Source organism: Coregonus lavaretus (genome assembly GCF_964263955.1).
Source record: "Coregonus lavaretus genome assembly, chromosome: 23".
Classification (NCBI taxonomy): Eukaryota; Metazoa; Chordata; class Actinopteri; order Salmoniformes; family Salmonidae; genus Coregonus; species Coregonus lavaretus.
In genome coordinates this window covers 10,086,952-10,104,813 of record NC_140010.1, presented here as the reverse complement: position 1 = coordinate 10,104,813, position 17,862 = coordinate 10,086,952, and the positions used below count along the sequence as shown (strand labels likewise).

At 41.8% G+C, this 17,862-nt stretch overlaps 1 protein-coding gene across 1 annotated transcript; it reads right to left on the bottom strand.

Moving 5' to 3' along the window:
* Positions 1-3,925: 3,925 nt before the first annotated feature.
* On the bottom strand, positions 3,926-17,573 carry LOC311098865 (ZP domain-containing protein-like; the record flags this gene model as incomplete). The annotated part of the gene is made up of 10 exons (XM_084139428.1): positions 3,926-4,056; positions 4,259-4,451; positions 4,707-4,806; positions 4,973-5,370; positions 5,760-5,950; positions 7,197-7,267; positions 11,870-12,013; positions 13,726-13,811; positions 17,095-17,233; positions 17,473-17,573. 10 exons carry the CDS (start codon positions 17,571-17,573, stop codon positions 3,926-3,928), a joined length of 1,554 nt encoding a protein of 517 aa, XP_083995554.1.
* Between the last annotated feature and the right edge of the window lie 289 nt (positions 17,574-17,862).

The following is a 17,862-nucleotide window of genomic DNA, read 5'->3' as shown; positions in this document are numbered from 1 at the left end:
AACCCGATGGTCACTCTGACAGAGCTCCAGAGTTGCTCTGTGGAGATGGGAGAACCTTCTAGAAGGACAACCATCTCTGCAGCAGTCCATCAATCAGGCCTTTATGGAAGAGTGGCCAGACGGAAGCCACTCCTCAGTAAAAGGCACATGACAGCCCACTTGGAGTTTGCCAAAAGGCACCTAAAGACTCTCAGACCATGAGAAACAAGATTAAACTCTTTGACCTGAATGCCAAGCGTCACGTCTGGAGGAAACCTGGCACCATCCCTACGGTGAAGCATGGTGGTGGCAGCATCATGCTGTGGGGATGGTATTCAGCGGCAGGGACTGGGAGACTAGTCTGGATCAAGGGAAAGATGAACGGAGCAAAGTACAGAGAGATCCTTGATGAAAACCTGATTCATGTTTTTCAAAAATGTCACATATACGGTTTATATACTTCCATAAATGTTTCAACTGGTACCGGGGGACCTTCAGACGAGTCTTGTGAGGCGTGTGGGCAAAACAACCGACATGTACGTGTTCGTCAGAGCCTCACCTTTCCACAGAGGGTTCATATTAGTGTTTAGGCCAAACCGTTCAGACGCTACAGATGATTTTGTGAGATTTTTGGGACGTCTCATGGTCTGACAAACACCGTTCTAGCTCTGTCACCTTTCACTGCAGATGCGGAATGCGGGGGATTGAGACACATCCAATGCAAAAAACATACGTCTAGCTTAAACTGACAGATTTAATGAGATTATTTTATTATGCTAATTTCATTTACACGGGGGCGCAGACATCGACCTTAGTTAAAATCAGATCTAAATAATATCAAGGGGCTAGAAATCCAGGGATAATGCCTTGATCACATCTACAGTGTCATTGCACAAAATGGTATGCAGCATCATCTGGATATGTGTGTAATAAAAGTTCAATATTCACTTTCTGTTACCATTTCTGTCAAGCCATCTACGCATACAGTTTGATACATACGTTCGATAAATCCAACGTATGCACCACACAGACCGCACTGCAACTGCCTCTGCACCGCAATGCTGCAAGGCAAACGCAGCGTTCAATTGGACATTAATGTACTTCTGGTGTGATCGAGGCGTTAAAAATGAAGGTTTCATTGTACGCTGATGACTCATGTTTTCTTTTAAATCTGCAATTTGGATCCTTGCACAGCCTCATAGAGGATCTAGATAATTTTTCTAACCTCTCTGGATTACAACCGAACTATGATAAGTGCACCATATTACATATTGGATTGCAAAAAAAGTGGACATATTCGGTATTCATATCCCAAAATAAATAAATGATCTCACTACAATACATTTTAATAGAAGTTAGTAAAAATATATAAGATCTTGCTACCATCGAAAGGTAAATACCTGTTTATTTGTGGAAAAATCACCCTGATTAATTATTTAGTCATATCCCAGTTTACCTATTTACTTATGGCCCTGCCTACACCGAACGACTAGTTTTTTTTAAATTATATGAGCAAAAAATATTCCACTACAGATTACAACCTCTCACTTTCAGTTAATTGAAAATGAAATAATCTCCAAAATATCGTTATTTAAAAATTAAAGCCATAGAAACCTGGTTGCAATTTCAGTTTAATCCACCAGAAAAGACAGAACAAATATAACAACAAATATTATGGTTAAACTCAAATATACTAATTGTTTAAAAATGGTATAATCTTTGTTAATTATATCAAAAATAGGACTGGTGGAGTTATATCACATATGCGGCTAACAAAAATCTATGGAAATGTCTGATCTATCTAAAGTTACATCTAACTGATTGCAGCATTACCGCAAAAATGGAGGAGGAAAGTGGAAGGGGGAGAAGCTAAATGAAATGAAAAAGTATACCAGTTCCATTTAATGACCAGAAAAATGACAGCTGCCCCCTACAGGTTGCAAAATGGTTGGGAATACATTTTCGATGTGCCGATTCCGTGGCACATGGTGGTCCTCTGTAGCTCAATTGGTAGAGCATGGCACTTCAAGGGGATCAAATACTTTTTTCCCCTCACTGTAATTATCAAAAGTAAAAGTATAAATCATTTAAAATTCCGTATATTAAGCAAACCAGATGGCATAATTTTCTTGTTTTTTAAATTTGCAGTTAGCCAGGGGGCACACTCCAACACCCAGACATCATTTACAAACAAAGACTGTGTGTTTAGTGAGTCTGCCAGATCAGATGCAGTAGGGATGACCAGTGATTTTCTCTTGATAAGTGCATTAATTGGAAAAATTACCTGTCCTGCTAAGCATTCAAAATGTAACGAGTACTTTTGGGTGTCTGGGAAATGTAAAGAGTAGAAAGTACATTATTGTAGTGGAGTAAAAGTAAAAGTTGTCCAAAATATACTTAACCCTCCCGTTGTCCTAGGGTCAAAATGACCCGCCACTGTGTTGAACCAACTTTATTTAATTTTTATATTTTGGGGATCATTTGTGAGAAGGAGGCAGTGAGACTTTAAAGAAAGTATCACTGCCTCCTTCTCACAAATGATCCAAAAAATATAAAAATTAAATAAAGTTGGTTCAACACAGTGGCGGGTCATTTTGACCCTAGGACAACGGGAGGGTTAAGTAGTACTTTAAAGTATCTTTACACCACTGATTACAAACATACCCATAACATGATGCAGCCACCACTATGCTTGGAAATATGGGGAGTGGTACTCCTTAATGTGTTGTATTGGATTTGCCCCAAACATAATACTTTCTATTCAGGACAAAAAGTTCATTGCCTTGCCAAATGTTTTGCAGTATTACTATAGTGCCTTGTTGCAAACATGATGCATGTTTTGGAATATTTTTATTCTGTACAAGCTTCTTTCTTTTCACTCTGTCAATTAGGTTAGTATTGTGGAGTAACTACAATGTTGTTGATCCATCCTAATTTTTCTCCTATCACAGCCATTAAAATCTGTAACTGTTTTAAAGTCATCATTGCCCTCATGCTGAAATCCCTGAGCGGTTTCCTTCCTCTCCAGTAACTGAGTTAGGAAGGACAACTGTAACTTTGTAGTGACTGGGTGTATCGATACACCATCGAAAGTGTAATTAATAACTTCATCATGCTCAAAGAGATATTCAATGTCAGCTTTTTTATTTTTACCCATCTACCAATAGGTGCCCTTCTTTACGAGGCATTGGAAAACCTCCCTGGTCTTTGTGGTTGAATCTGTGTATGAAATTCACTGCTCGACTTGAGGGACCTTACAGATAATTGTATGTGTTGTGTAAAGAGATGAGGTAGTCATTCAAAAATCCCATGTTAAACACTATTATTGCACACAGAGTGAGTCCATGCAACTTTTTACTCCTGAACTTTTTTAGGCTTGCCGTAACAAAGGAGTTGAATAGTTATTGACTCAAGACATTTAAGCATTTCATTTTGTATTCAAAATTGTAAAGCATTATTCCCCTTTGACATTATGGGGTATTGTGTGAAGGCCGGTGACAAAAAAAAAATCTCTATTTAATCCATTTTAAATTCAGGCTGTAACACAACAAAATGTGGAAAAGGTCAAGGGGTGTGAATGCTTTCTGAAGGCACTGTACATAATATAAACAAAAAGTGGTAAGGCATTTATTTCAGTAGATTCAACCAGGGTCCCATTTTGATGTAACACAACTATAAAAAAATGAATCACTGGTCTTGACTTACAATTTACCAACAGCCCCTGACCAGTATAGAAAGATCCCCAGATTATTTTGCCAATCCCAATATAGATGAGAAGTCTAATAAGACACAAGCATTTAACCCTTAAAACATGATACTTGGAGTTACCGTTAAGTATGTTTATGGATATGTCTTATTGCTCCCAAGAGGGTGACATTTCTCTGTGTCAAATGATATGTTTCCCGCCATCCTTCAGGCTATATGTGAAAGGATAGCTGCCATCTGACTACGTTTCAAATGTTGGCAGGGGCTGATATTTGACCCCTGTTGCTTTGCCCTTGTAGAGGATCACTCCGCACACCATGGCAATGGATGCTAGGAAACATCCAGCCATGAATACCATGTTCATGTTGGTCACTGAAAAGACAAGAAAACAAGTCAACACTTTTTTCACCAAAACACACCAAAACACCTTCCCATCCAGAGATGTATCTTGAGGACTTGACTGCAGAGGTCCTTTATAAATCATGGATAAGAACTGTTGTAACTTCAACAACTCAAAGTACAACATTTAATTTTGTGCTTGTCCTGAGCTAGTTACCCTCAGGGTTAGTGTTACCTGAGCTCTCGGACGTCTTTATCAGGCGCAAAGGACCCTGGGAGATGTGGTGCCTGGTCGATTGCATGGGGGCATCTCTCTTGCGGTGGTGGTGATCAGCAGACTGGGGTGAGGTGGAGTTCATGCACCCCTGGGCGCACCGGGTGTTGGGGTTCCCAGCCTCACACACAATCACTGAACAGCTGATGTACACCTACAGCCAGAGAGATCAAAAGTCACTGAACTGAGATGATATCACCCTGCCGATGTGCCCTTGAGCAAGGCACCTAACCCTAAATGCTCCTGTAAGTTTCAAGTTGTATTAGTCGTATGTACGGGATACGCATGGTATACTGTACATTGTCCAACGAAATGCTTACTTTCAGCTCCGGATAAGTGTCTGCTAAATGAATAAAATGTCAAATGTAAATATGAACCTTGAATGATCCAGCAAACTGTTCCTATTTACCTGGTCGTGCAGTCCGATGAATTTGAAAGCTTCCATTCCGAACCGAAAATGTCTCTCGTGACGGGGTGAGAAGATTTGAACAGTCTCATCCACATTGCACCTGGTAAAATAGAACATGATATTACAGCATTAATAGTAATGTCTCTTTCAGTCAGAAAAATCTGTTAAAAGGCGTATCTCGTTTTCAATAATACTCTAACATTACTGTTACAAGTGCCATTATGACGTTGATGGATGGATGGATGCCTTTGTGTTCTGAGTCTCACCCGTTTTCTATGATGGGGTAGGTGTGGTGGTAGTTGGGGTTGTCGTACGGCGCTGCTCTGCAGGACTCCACGAAGAGCTCAGTGTTTACAGTGGTTGTGGCCTCGATGTCCATGTAGATCATCTGCTTCACCACAACGTCTAACGGGTAGTTACGGGGATCCACAATACTGGTAAACTCGCTCGTCTGGTAGAACTCAAACTGGTAGGTGAACGTGCCGAAACCTTTCTCCAGGACCGTGATGCTCTCCCTGTGTGCGCTGAAGCCCAGGCTCACGTTGCCACGTTTGGCATACTGGCAGTAGAACTGGATCTCCACCTGGTGGTGCCTGGTGATGATGTCATTGGGGTTGTCAAAGGTGGTGATTTCGTTCTTGAAGAGGAGGTTGTCGTCATCCTCCTGGATTGAGAGAAATGGAGAGGGAAATAATCTAGACAGCTACATTTGTGGGCACTGCCAGCACTGAACTCTTAAAAACACCAAAATGTAGATCGTTCCTATATTGCTGTGTAACTCTTGGGGTTATGAGCAAGCATGTTGGTGTTTGTTTTGATGTTTCTCACAGGGGAGCATAAGCCACCACTCACCAAAACCCTACATCTTAACCCTTTCTATGATGCAACCCATTCTAAATCAGTCAGCCTAATTCATCCCTTGGGGTGAATATGCCCTCAGACCAGGTACAATATGAATAACATAGACAAACACCCAGGAGTGAATGGGTCTCACACCCAAAGAGATATCCACATATCATCACACTATAATATTTGACATTTCAGAGGTCTCACCTCTAACTGAGTCCCACAGGCATTGAGGGGGATGACTCCGATGATGTGGGTGCTGTTGGAGAGGCGTTGCAGGTCGCAGGCAGAGTTACTGGGATCACTGAGGCGGAGATGGCCCTCATTTACTCCCGGGATAGAGGACTTCTCCACTTCCACTGTCATCGTAGTCTCTTGGCAAACCACTTTGGCTTTGACTGTCACAGGTGAATGTGGAGATATCTTGTTATTGTAAAATATATCAGTCTTATTGAAAACAATGTGATTAAAAACCAATGGTGGAAAAAGTACCCAACTGTCATACTTGAGTAAAAAGTAAAGATACCTTAATAGAAAATGACTCAAGTAAAAGTGAAAGTCACCCAGTAAAATACCACTTGAGTAAAAGTCTAAAAGTATTTGGTTTTATGTATACTTAATTATCAAAAGTAAAAGTATTAATAATTTCAAATTCCTTATATTAAGCAAACCAGATGGCCCAATGTTCTTGTTTTTTTATTTACGGATAGCCAGGTGCACACTCCAACACTCAGACATAATTTACAAACTAAGTGTTTGTGGTTAGTGAGCCTGCCAGATTAGAGGCAGTAGGGATGACCAGGGATGTTCTCTTGATAAGTGTGTGAATTCGTGCTAAGCGTTCTAAATGTAACGAGTACTTTTGTGTGTCAGGGAAAATGTATGGAGTAAAAAGTACATTATTTTCTTTAGGAATGTAGTGAAGTAAAACTAAAAGTTGTAAAAATATATAAATAGTAAAGTACAGATACCCACAAAAAACGACTCAAGCAGTACTGTATACTTAAGTACTTTACACCACTGTTGAAAACTGATGGGCACTATCTGGAAAGTTGATATCAATATCAGTTGCATTTTTACTGATATTATTTCGATAAATATCAAAACTAGTAGGTATTTATATTCACAGGTTTATACATTATCAACGTGCACATTCACACAGCAACATATCATTCATGATCATAGAAGAATCTATACCAACCATGTGTGCGTCCGACCACCAGGACACATCTCATCTCAGATTGATAGATGCTAGATCTGAAATGATTTAAGCAGGGGTGAAAGTAGATGAAATTTCATGCTGGTACAGGGACCTCCTATGTTTGCACACGCTTTTTTATATATATTTTTTGATGGGCCTAATCATAAAATTACATAGGCCTATAGAATCCGTATTAATTTAATAGGATCTCTATGGGCCTAATAGTAAAGATGTGTTGTTTAATTTGTACAATGTATTAGCCTTAATGTGGCATAAACACAACCAGTCATGATGTTTTCATCTGATTGTCAAACAATTAGGCTACTTCAAAAGGCTCACATAGGCTACCTGCGCACGTTACTCAGGGACGGAGGAAAGACGGGGTGCGATTATTCAATTTTTTTAAGCCTCATTTAGATATTTTTCTGCTTATAATTACCGACATTTCACTGAAAGAAATGGCACGTTAGCATAGCTGTAGGAAGTAGGGGTGCTGAGGATGCTGCAGCACACCCTGATAAATCAGAATAAAAAATATATGTGACTGACAACAAGCCTTTCTCACAAAAGTAGTGCACCTGGGCCTTTACTAGTCATGCATTAGAAGACCGATATAGCCGTCTGTCACAGGGAAACATTTTTTTTTTATGGGACTGACATGCGGTAATGATAAATGGTGTAATAGCCTACCAGGGGCAGGCTGAAACACATTTTTTAGTAAGAGGTATGTTAAATAGACTACTGAGGTATTCAAGAACATTCAAGATGTCCAAGCAGGAATGTATGATTCAATATATTTTGATGTGCAACCTAATCCAGTGATTGTCATGAATTTTGGGTTGACTATTAGACTATAGATTATTTTAATTTTGTTTTAATATAGATGAATTACATACATCTTTATGTGCACTAACTAATATGCAGGCTGGTCACTAGAAATAGACGCCGATTTCGGACGTTTGAAAAGGTCCTGAGAACATCAATATAGGCCTTCCTCGGCACTCACACAGAAAAACAATCACCCAGCACTGGACGCGAACTCATGAGGCTCAGAGTTGGAGTGCGCTGTTTAGACCTCTACGTGACGGCAGTTCACAATGCTCTAGCAAGCCGTGAGAATACTGATGATACCTAGCACGTCATTTTTTAAAAATTATTTTGTTTTAAGCCTTCTCCTTAACCACTCGGAATTAATGCGTCAAAAATAGACGTTAATCCATAATACATCGAATTTCGCAGGGAAACTATGAGATCTTGTTGCTAATATCATAGGCAAATTAATTTGGGGTTCAACACCTGAGGAAGTGGAAACTCAAAATACATTAACTAGATAGCTAACGTTAAATATAATACCCACTGCTAGTAGCCATGTATTCATACAACAGTACATTGAATGTCCTAAAAAATATTTACAGTTGTAGGCTACTACCATGAGACCTATAGGCCTATGCCCTCACAATGTCCGGTGCTTATTAAGCATGCGCGTCGCCCCATATCGCAAAGCCATATTAAATATATTGGTTGTAAAACAAGTTTCTATTGAGTTGAATATTGAGAGTTGAGATTATTTTTTTAATAACTACAGCAAGATGAGAGCCTCCTCTCTTCAGCAGGGACAAGCGGACAAAGCTTGCAATGCTGTGTTTTTCCCGCAATTGCATTTTGAAATGTTATATGATCAGAACGCATTTCTCTCGAGCGCATGGGTGGAGAGGATACTGGCTCGCTCATCACAGTAGCAGGCCCCATCGATGGCACAGGCACCGGGGCAGGGCAGACACAGTCATTACAGGAATCATGAGGATAATGCACTTTACTGTTATACCAAATCATGGTTTTAGCCGCCTCAAATAATAAGACGTTTGAGTGAGGTGAAAATGATTTTTAAGATCCATGATCTTCTACCTGGACTCAGGGGTAGACGTAACATAGTAAACATACATCCGGGACACTCCAATTAGTATGATGAGTTACATTTCGTATGGTATGTATGCATTTGTGGATGTACAAATTATACAATGGGTGGGTCTAATCCTGGATGCCGATTGGTTAAAACTGCTTTCCAGCCAGTGTTTTTTCCACAAGTTATTACCGGCAAAATCTATGACATTGAAATGCCTATTTACTCTTTTCCATCTGACTGCGCAATCCACTGTCTCATCAGCTCAGCCAGGCAATATATACAGTTGAAGTCGGAAGTTTACATACAGCTTAGCCAAATACATACATACTCTGTTTTTCACAATTCCTGACATTTAATTCCAGTAAAAAATCCCTGTCTTGGGTCAGTTAGGATCACCACTTTATTTTAAGAATGTGAAATGTCAGAATAATAGTAGAGAGAATGATTTATTTCAGCTTTTATTTATTTCATCACATTCCCAGTGGGACAGAAGTTTACATACACTCAATTAGTATTTGGTTGCATTGCCTTTAAATTGTTTAACTTGGGTCAAACGTGTCGGGTAGCCTTCCACAAGCTTCCCACAATAAGTTGGGTGAATTTTGGGCCATTCCTCATTTACATTTACATTTACGTCATTTAGCAGACGCTCTTATCCAGAGCGACTTACAAATAGGTGCATTCACCTTATAGCCAGTGGGATCACCACTTTACAATGTTACATTACGATGGGCATAATGGCCAAACAGTTCTATTTCATCAGACCAGAGGACATTTCTCCAAAAAGTACGATCTTTGTCCCCATGTGCAGTTGCACACCGTAGTCTGGCTGTTTTATGGCGGTTTTGGAGCAGTGGCTTCTTCCTTGCTGAGCGGCCTTTCAGGTTATGTCGATATAGGACTAGTTTTACTGTGGATATAGACACTTTTGTACCTGTTTCCTCCAGCATCTTCACAAGGTCCTTTGCTGTTGTTCTGGGATTGATTTGCACTTTTCTCACCAAAGAACGTTCATCTCTAGGAGACAGAACGCGTCTCCTTCCTGAGCGGTATGACGGCTGCGTGGTCCCATGGTGTTTATACTTGCGTACTATTGTTTGTACAGATGAACGTGGTACCTTCAGGCGTTTGGAAATTGCTCCCAAGGATGAACCAGACTTGTGGAGGTCTACAATTTATTTTCTGAGGTCTTGGCTGATTTCTTTTGATTTTCCCATGATGTCAAGCAAAGAGGCAATGAGTTTGAAGGTAGGCCTTGAAATACATCCACAGGTACACCTCCAATTGACTAAAATGATGTCAATTAGCTGATCAGAAGCTTCGAAAGCCATCACATCATTTTTTGAAATTTTCCAAGCTGTTTAAAAGGCACAGTCAACTTAATGTATGTAAACTTCTGACCCACTGGAATTGTGATACAGTGAATTATAAGTGAAATAATCTGTCTGTAAACAATTGTTGGAAAAATGACTTGTGTCATGCACAAAGTAGATGAACGAAACTGACTTGCCAAAACTATAGTTTGTTAACAAGAAATGTGTGGAGTGTTTGAAAAACGAGTTTTAATGACTCCAACCTAAGTGTATGTAAACTTCCGACTTCAACTGTATACTAGATCTACCCTGTAAAAAGCATCTAGACATTATCTCCCATTTCTTTTAGACTAGCATTTGTTTTCAACAGCAGAGATTTGTAATAACCTTGCTGTCTCGCCAACATTTGCAACATTGTTTCAATATTGGAATTCAATCTCCAGCTGTCCTATGGCAATGATCGTGTCGGGAGTCGGGACGAGACAGACAGGCTGGCAGCTTTTTTCAACCAGTCGATATCACGAATCAGCATATCAAGACTATATCTCGTGGAAGGATGAATTAGTATGAATAAACTCATGTCAAACTTTCTTTTGATATTATTTGAATATGTTGGTAACCTGTTGTATAAAAGTGATAATGCCTGAGAATCCGGTGTTTGGAGGATATATTGGCATAGTTTACAAGCCCTCAACTTCGTCTCGGGCCTAACAACACCCGTGCCAATATATCCTCCAAAGACCGGTTTCTCTGGCATTATCACTTAATTACATTTGTATGATATTTTATGAATTGCAATTCGTACCATATGTTACGAATTCGCAAAACGTATGATATGTTATGAATAACAATTTGTTGTGGCTAACGTTAGCTAGGTGGTTAAGGCTAATGTTAGCTAGGTGGCTAACGTTAGCTAGGCTAAGGGTTAGGGGTTAAGGTTAGAGTTAAGGCTAGGATTTAGGTTAAAGGGGAAGGGTTGGCGAACATGCTAAGTAGTTTCAAAGTAGCTAAAAAGTTGTAGGTAGTTGCAAAGTTGCTAATTACCAAAATGCCTGTGATGAGATTCGAACAAGAAACCTTTGGGGTGCTAGACGTTTGCGTTATACGCCTACCCATCCACCCCGACCAACCACCCTACTTTCGTTTTTGCCTTAAGTAACCTTCTGTCTTATATAACCATACCAAACATAACATATTATACAAATTTGAGTGTCCCGGATTTACTTTTACTACGTTACGTCTAGTCTGAGACCAGGTTATGATCTTGGCTGTCTGACTGATGACAGAGACAGAGCAGGTCTCTTTGCTGATGCCGGTAATAACTTGCAGAAAACCATCCGGCCATTACCCACTGATCAGCCAATGGCTCATTATAGATTAGTATAACAGAGAAATCTCGGGGGGAAAAAACTCTTGGCCGCCGGCCATGTCACCTTTTTTATTGTTACATTTTTATATGCAAATATTTTTGGTGTGTGTTAATTTCGACCAGCCCACCCAACTAAAACATTTGCTACAATCACCAGATGGCCAATCCACCCCTGTAGCCTACAGTTCTTGGAATTTATGTTTTAACTAATTGTGATAGATTTATGTTTTCCGGTATGGCGTATCCCCACTATTTATTTTGCTGGTACCGGACATTTCCGGCTTACCAATAGATTTAAGATCAGGGTAAACAACAGCACATTGTACTATCTGTGTTGTTAAACATCTACATCTAATAATAACATCTTTCAGTCAGGTGGATTGGGAGATAAAATTTGATTCAAAAACAGAGATTAAGCTCCAGAGGAAAGTACCGGAAAGTAGCAGAAATTAGAAGAAAGTTTCAAAGCACCAGAGCAGTTCTGGTTATGATGCTACAACATGAAACATGATTAGATGCCATGAGACCCACCCGTCTGCTCCTTCAGCAATGAAGCAAATGGGGAAATGCTCTCCCAGATCTTCCTGAATGGGTGTCCACCGAATGACAAACTCCCCTTGGGTGGTCATGTGATTGGTGATGTTCTGAGGTCCACTGATGATGACATCAGTAATCCTAGCAAGGGCGCAAAACAGACAATCGCACAAATCCAAATCAGAGATATCAGTAGGAAGGTAGGATTTTTGGTGATCTTATACAGTAAACAATACAGTAGGCTGCCTTAGGCCAGATACACTATATATACAAAAGTATGTGGACACCCCTTCAAATTAGTGGATTCGGCTATTTCAGCCACACCCGATACTGACAGGTGTATAAAATCGAGCACACGGCAATGCAATCTCCATAGAAAAACATTGGCAGTAGAATGGCCTTACTGAAGAGCTCAGTGACTTTCAACGTGGCACCGTCATACGAAGCAACCTTTCCAACAAGTCAGTATGTCAACATTTCTGCCCTTCTAGAGCTGCCCCGGTCAACTATAAGTGCTGTTATTGTGAAGTGGAAATGTCTAGGAGCAACAATGGCTCAGCCGCAAAGTGGTAGGCCACACAAGCTCACAGAATGGGACCGCCGAGTGCTGAAGTGCGTAGCACGTAAAAATTGTCTGTCCTCGTTTGCAACACTCACTACCGATTTCCAAACTGCCTCTGGAAGCAACGTCAGCACAATAACTGTTCGTCAGAAGCTTCATGAAATGGGTTTCCATGGCCGAGCAGCCGCACACAAGCCTAAGATCACCATGCGCAATGCCAAGCGTTGGCTAGAGTGGTGTAAAGCCTGCCGCCGTTGGACTCTGGAGCAGTGGAAACGCCTTCTCTGAAGGGATGAATCATGCTTCACCATCTGGCAGTCTGACAGACAAATATGGTTTTGGCGGATGACAGGAGAACGCTACCTGCCCCAATGCATAGTGCCAACTGTAAAGTTTGGTGGAGGAGGAATAATGGTCTGGGGCTGTTTTTCATGGTTCGGGCTAGGCCCCTTAGTTCCAATGAAGGGAAATCTTAACGCTGCAGCATACAATTATATTCTAGATGATTCTGTGCTCCCAACTTTGTGGCAACAGTTTGGGGAAGGCCCTTTCCTGTTTCAGCATGACAATGCCTCCGTGCACAAAGCGAGGTCCATACAGAAATGGTTTGTCGAGATCGGTGTGGAAGAACTTGACTGGCCTGCACTGAGCCCTGACCTCAAGCCCATCGAACACCTTTGGGATGAATTGGAACGCCGACTGCGAGCCATGCCTAAACGCCCAACATCAGTGCCCGACCTCACTAATAATCTTGTGGCTGAATAGAAGCAAGTCTACACAGCAATGTTCCAACACCTAGTGGAAAGCCTCCCCAGAAGAGTGGAGGCTTTTATAGCAGCAAAGGGGGGGACCAACTCCATATTAATGCCCATGATTTTGGAATGAGATGTTCGACGAGCATGTGTCCACATACCTTTGGTCATGTAGTATACTTGATTGCAGAATATTTAAATTACTGAAATAGTTACAAAGTGCTATATTGGTACAGTTTACTTATAGCATGCACTGTTTTGCAGCATGTGTAAATGACATAAAGCTGCTTGCTTAGCGAGTACCACCTCCTCATGATTCAGCTCACAATGAGGCTCAGACCCAGGACCTCTTCCTTGCTAGCACACGTGACTCCTGAAGAGTCCCACCAGTCAGTGTCACTGAAAAGTTTACAATTCGGCGACACAAGTGACGAGCTGAGGAGTACGTTTCACACATTCCCACGTGCTACACATACACCGTAGAAATACAATCATGGATGTAATATTGTATTACATACTTCATGGATATTGTCCCTTACGTTGAGTGTGTAGCCTGTGCCTTGACCCTGATCTCCAGCTCCTTGTTGACCTCGGCATTAAGATGCTCTCCATTGCGTGGTGTCGGCTGCAGAAACATGGGCAAGTACATTCCCTCATTGCAAGAGGGTGCAGGAGAGTCCACTAAATTGGAAAAGAATACAAACGTACACAAGTAAATGTCATGTAAAATACTGTCCATAAAATGTATATAGGTTCAGAACGTTTGTGAAACAACACAGCTGAAAAATATATGGCAAATAGAAATCAAAAGTGGATGGTCTTCAGAGATAGATGGGAGGGGTTGAGGATAGTTGAAGGATGGGACTAAAAACAAACAAAAGATAATTTTGTAAAATATACTGTTTCCGTAAAATGTACATCATTTAGTATGCATAAACTGGAAGTAATTTATTCCAATTAGGGGAGGGGTGTTATTGGTTAGGGGAAAATAATAAAATAAAATATATTTAAAAATATATATATACACACAGTACCAATCAAAAGTTTGGACATACCTACTCATTCCAGGGTTTTTCTTTATTTTTACTATTGTCTATATTGTAGAATAATAGTGAAGACATCAAAACTATGAAATAACACATATGGAATCATATAGTAACCAAATCAAAATATGTTATATTTGAGATTCTTCAAATAGCCACCCTTTGCCTTGATGACAGCTTTGCACACTCTTGGCATGCTCTCAACCAGCTTCATGAGGTAGTCACCTGGAATGCATTTCAATTAACAGGTGTACCTTCTTAAAAGTTAATTTGTGGAATTCCATTCCTTCTTAATGCGTTTGAGCCAATCAGTTGTGTTGTGACAAGGTAGGGGAGGTATACAGAAGATAGCCCTATTTTGTGAAAGACCAAGTCCATATTATGGCAAGAACAGCTCAAATAAGCAAAGAGAAACGACAGTCCAAGACATGAAGGTCAGTCAGTACCGAAAATTTCAAAAACTTTTCAAGTTTCTTCAAGTGCAGTCGCAAAACCATCAAGCGCTAAGATGAAACTGGCTCTCATGAGGACCGCCACAGGAATGGAAGACCCAGAGTTACCTCTGCTGCAGAGGATAAGTTCATTAGAGTTACCAGCCTCAGAAATTGCAGCCCAAATAAATGCTTCACAGAGTTCAAGTAACAGACACATCTCAACATCAACTGTTCAGAGGAGACTGTATGAATCAGGCCTTCATGGTCAAATTGCTGCAAAGCAACCACTACTAAAGGACACCAATGATAAGAAGAGACTTGCTTAGGCCAAGAAACACGAGCAATGGACATTAGACCGGTGGAGATTTTTGGTTTTCCGCCGTGTCTTTGTGAGATGCGGTGTGGGTGAACCGATGATCTCCGCATGTGTATTTCCCACCGTAAAGCATGGAGGAGGAGGTGTTATGGTGTGGGGGTGCTTTCTGGTGACACTGTCTGTGATTTATTTAGGATTCAAAGCACACTTAACCAGCATGGCTACCACAGCATTCTGCAGCGATACGCCATCCCATCTGGTTTGGGCTTAGTGGGACTATCATTTGTTTTTCAACAGGACAATGACCCAACACACCTCCAGACTGTGTAAGAGCTATTTTACCAAGAAGGAGAGTGATGGAGTGCTGCATCAGATGACCTGGCCTCCACAATCCCCCGACCTCAACCCAATTGAGATGGTTTTGGATGAGTCGGACCGCAGAGGGAAGGAAAAGCAGCCAACGAGTGCTCAGCATATGTGGGAACTCCTTCAAGACTGTTGGAAAAGCATTCCAGGTGAAGCTGGTTGAGAGAATGCCAAGAGTTTGCAAAGTTGTCATCAAGGCAAAGGGTGGCTATTTGAAGAATCTCAAATATAAAATATATTTTGATTTGTTTAACACTTTTTTGGTTACCACATGATTCCATATGTGTTATTTCATAGTTTGTCTTCATTATTATTTTACAAAGTATTTTTTTTGGTAAAAATAAAGAAATGAATGAGTAGCTGTGTCCAAACCTTTGACTGGTAGTGTATATATATTTACCCAAAAATATATGGGGGATTGGAAATGATGCAGACAATTATATTGATAGAATCCACAATCTACTGTATCTGCAATATTAAAGCTGATCTACCCCCTGAATCTTTTCAAATAATAATAATAAGTTAATGTCATGCTTGTTGTAAAATAAATATTTCCATCCATCCCTCTCTTCCTCCCTCCCTTCATCCATCCAATGCATTCTCAACCACCGGAAGAGGAGTCACTTTCTTACCCAGAAATGAGAATTGTAGAGGGAGTTTGCTGAGGGGAGCAGTGGAGGAATACAGGCTTCCTGGGGGGGAGGTGGGACTCCATGGTCTGGCTGTTGTGGGCTGGCGGGTGGTAGTGGTTAGCCAGGGGGTGGGGGTGGTGGTAGTGGGAGTGGTGGTGGTGGGCCGGGTGGTGGTTGGCCAGGGGGTGTTGGTAGTGGGAGTGGTGTTGGGCCTGGTGGTGGTTGGCCAGGGAGTGGTGGTGGTGGGCCGGGTGGTGGTGGTGGTGGTAGTGGGCCGGGTGGTGGTTGGCCAGGGGGTGGTGGTGGTGGGAGTGGTGGTGGGCCGGGTGGTGGTTGGCCAGGGGGTGGTGGGAGTGGTGGTGGTGGTGGGGTGGTCGGACCGCAGAGGGAAGGAAAAGCAGCCAACGAGTGCTCAGCATATGTGGGAACTGTGGTGGTGGTGGTCCGGGTGGTGGTTGGCCAGGGGGTGGTGGTGGGCCGGGTGTTGGTTGTCCAGGGGGTGATGGCAGTGGGAGTGGTGGTTGTGGTGGTGGTGGGAGTGGTGGTGGGCCGGGTGGTGGTTGGCCAGGGGGTGGTAGTGGTGGGCCGGGTGGTGGTGGTGGTTGTGGTGGTGGTGGTTGTTGGCCGGGTGGTGGTGATGGTGGTGGTGGTTGGCCGGGTTGTAGTGGTGGTGGTGGGTCGGGTTGTAGTGGTGGTGGTGGTGGTGGTGGTGGGCGTGGTGGTTGTTGGCCGGGTTGTAGTGGTGGTGGTGGGCCGGATTGTAGTAGTGGTGGTGGTGGGCTGGGTGGTGGTGTTGGTTGGCTGGTAGATGATAGCACGTCGATGTCTTCCTGCATAGAACGGAGCCCTGGAGGACCTAGAGCCATCAGTGTAAGACAGGGTGATGTGTTGGTTGGGGAAGTCCTCCACAACTAGCTCAAACCCATAGACACCAGCCATTGAGGTGTTGCCGTATTGTAAAGTGCAAGAGCCCTATAGACCGAAGAAGTTATAACATAAATGTTTCAGATGGTTGACCCTTAAGACATAATACTTCACAAATAGATTCAATGCAAATTAGTTGTGGTTGGTCTCACATTGACAGGTCAGCACAGCCCAAGACGTTGCAAACACTAACCTCATCCATGGAGAAGCCTGAGGGCTGGGTACACATATCACACTCAGTGTCTCTGGCCACTCCATATCTGCATCTGACACGGTCACCATCAGGGTCAAAGGCCATGAGGTTGTAGGACCTCTGACAGTTCTGGGGAACACTACAATAACATTGAAAACAGTCAGATATACAGCATATGAATTAGGTAGAATCTAAACTAACAAAACATCCAAGTGAGTTAGGAAAGTAACCTAAGCAAATGAACTAAAATAATGTATATTTTCTAAATAATTCTGCATTATTCAGAAGTATAACAATCATGGAGCAACCTGATTAGATGAGGTTAGTGGTTTCTGAAGTCATCGAAGAGGTATTTGGAGTAAGAATGTTGTTAGTTACCGTATGAAAGGATGAACGCCTGTGACTGGAGATCTGTTGGGTCCACCCGTATCAGATCTTGTTCCCAGATCCACCTGTGTCAGTAGTCTCCAACTTCCCATGCTGTTTACTGTGCTTATCCAACAGCAGCTGTCCTGACTGTTACATTGACAAACACATAACATCATTAAAAGGGACATTGCCAAATTTGTTTAATCTTTAATACTACAAACTCGCAAATGAATGACTAACTAACCTCAATTGAAAAGGTCTATCACTGGGGACATTTCTGGTCATGACAGTTTCCTGTTCACACCAGGTGTTCCTCCAACTCCTCCCATTGGTGCTGCTGTCAATTGGGACTCTCAAATTTCTGGTTGAATACCCGCAGTTCCCTGAGTAACAGCTATA